This window comes from Eimeria necatrix, genomic scaffold, assembly GCF_000499385.1.
Source record: "Eimeria necatrix Houghton genomic scaffold, Enh_scaff378, whole genome shotgun sequence".
NCBI classification, from domain to species: Eukaryota; Apicomplexa; class Conoidasida; order Eucoccidiorida; family Eimeriidae; genus Eimeria; species Eimeria necatrix.
In genome coordinates, this window is record NW_013655363.1 from 31,244 (window position 1) to 32,516 (window position 1,273).

At 53.1% G+C, this 1,273-nt stretch overlaps 1 protein-coding gene across 1 annotated transcript; it reads left to right on the forward strand.

The window, feature by feature from the left end:
• Positions 1 to 94: 94 nt before the first annotated feature.
• Positions 95 to 972, forward strand: ENH_00048510 (hypothetical protein; the record flags this gene model as incomplete). The annotated part of the gene is made up of 2 exons (XM_013585596.1): positions 95 to 102; positions 300 to 972. 2 exons carry the CDS (start codon positions 95 to 97, stop codon positions 970 to 972), a joined length of 681 nt encoding a protein of 226 aa, XP_013441050.1.
• Positions 973 to 1,273: the final 301 nt, after the last annotated feature.

The window sequence follows — 1,273 nt, forward strand, 5'->3', positions numbered from 1 at the left end:
GGCTGGGGGGCCCCCCCCCCCCAAGGGGGGCCCCCCGGGCCTCCCCAGGGGCCCCTGGGGGGGCCCCCGGGCCCCCAGCCCGTAGAAGGAGTTTATGAAAATGTAAAAGAAGCTGCGGACAAGCAGCAGCAGCAACGCAGCAGCAGGGAGTTCAGCAGCAGCAGCAGCTGCTGCTGCTGCTGCTGCAGCAGCAGCAGCAAGAGCAGCGAAAAAAGCAGCAGCAGAAGTTGCAAGGGCGCCGGGGAGGCGCGGAACGCCGCTCAGCTGCTGCTGCTGCTGCTGCTGCTGCTGTGACCCAGCAACAGCAGCAGCAGTAAAGGCAGCAGCAGCAGCAGGAACAGCAGCAGCAGCTCATGTGTGTACCATCACAATAGAGATAAAAAGAGGGGAATCAAACAGCAGCAGCAGCAGCAGCAGCAGCAGCAGCAGCAGCAGCAGAATTACAACAAGAAGGATAGCAGCAGCACCACCATCACCTCCAGGAAACCAAGAACAACAGCAGCAGCAGCAGCGGCAACAGCAGGAGCAGCAGCAACAGCAGCAGCAGCAACAGCAGCAGCAGTTCCCGTGTGGACGAATGCAATGGAAGACAAAGATGGAAGTAGAGCAGCAGCAGCAGCAGCAGCAGCAGCAGCACCAAAACAGCAACAGGAACAGAAGCAGCGCCACCACCACCGCCGAGAAAACCATAACAGCAGCAGCAGCAGCAGCAGCAGCAGCAGCAGCTCACGTGTGGACAAACACAATGGTGAGGCAAAGGAGAGAATAAAGCAGCAGCAGCAGCAGCAGCAGCAGCAGCAGGACCAAAACAACGACAAGAACAGCTGCAGCACCGCCATCACCGCCAAAATAACCACAGCAGCAGCAGCAGCAGCAGCAGCAGCAGCAGCAGCAGCAGCAGCAGCAGCAGCAGCAGCAGCAGCAGCAGCTCACGTGTGGACAAACACAATGGTGAGACAAAGGAGAGAATAGAGCAGCAGCTGCAGAAAAAATCTTCTGTTGTAAAAGCCGACGCAGTTGTTTATCCAGGGGCAGTGGTGGTCCATGTTTAAAATGCTGCAGCAGCAAAATAAAAATAAATAATAAATAAATAAATAAATAAATAAATAAATAAATAAATAAATAAATAAATAAATAAATAAATAAAGAACAAGAAACGGCAACATGGCAAGTGAGATAAGCAGCAAATGATAAACCCTTTTCTAAACCCTTTTCTAAACCCTCGTAAACCCTCGTAAACCCTCGTAAACCCTCGTAAACCCTCGTAAACCCT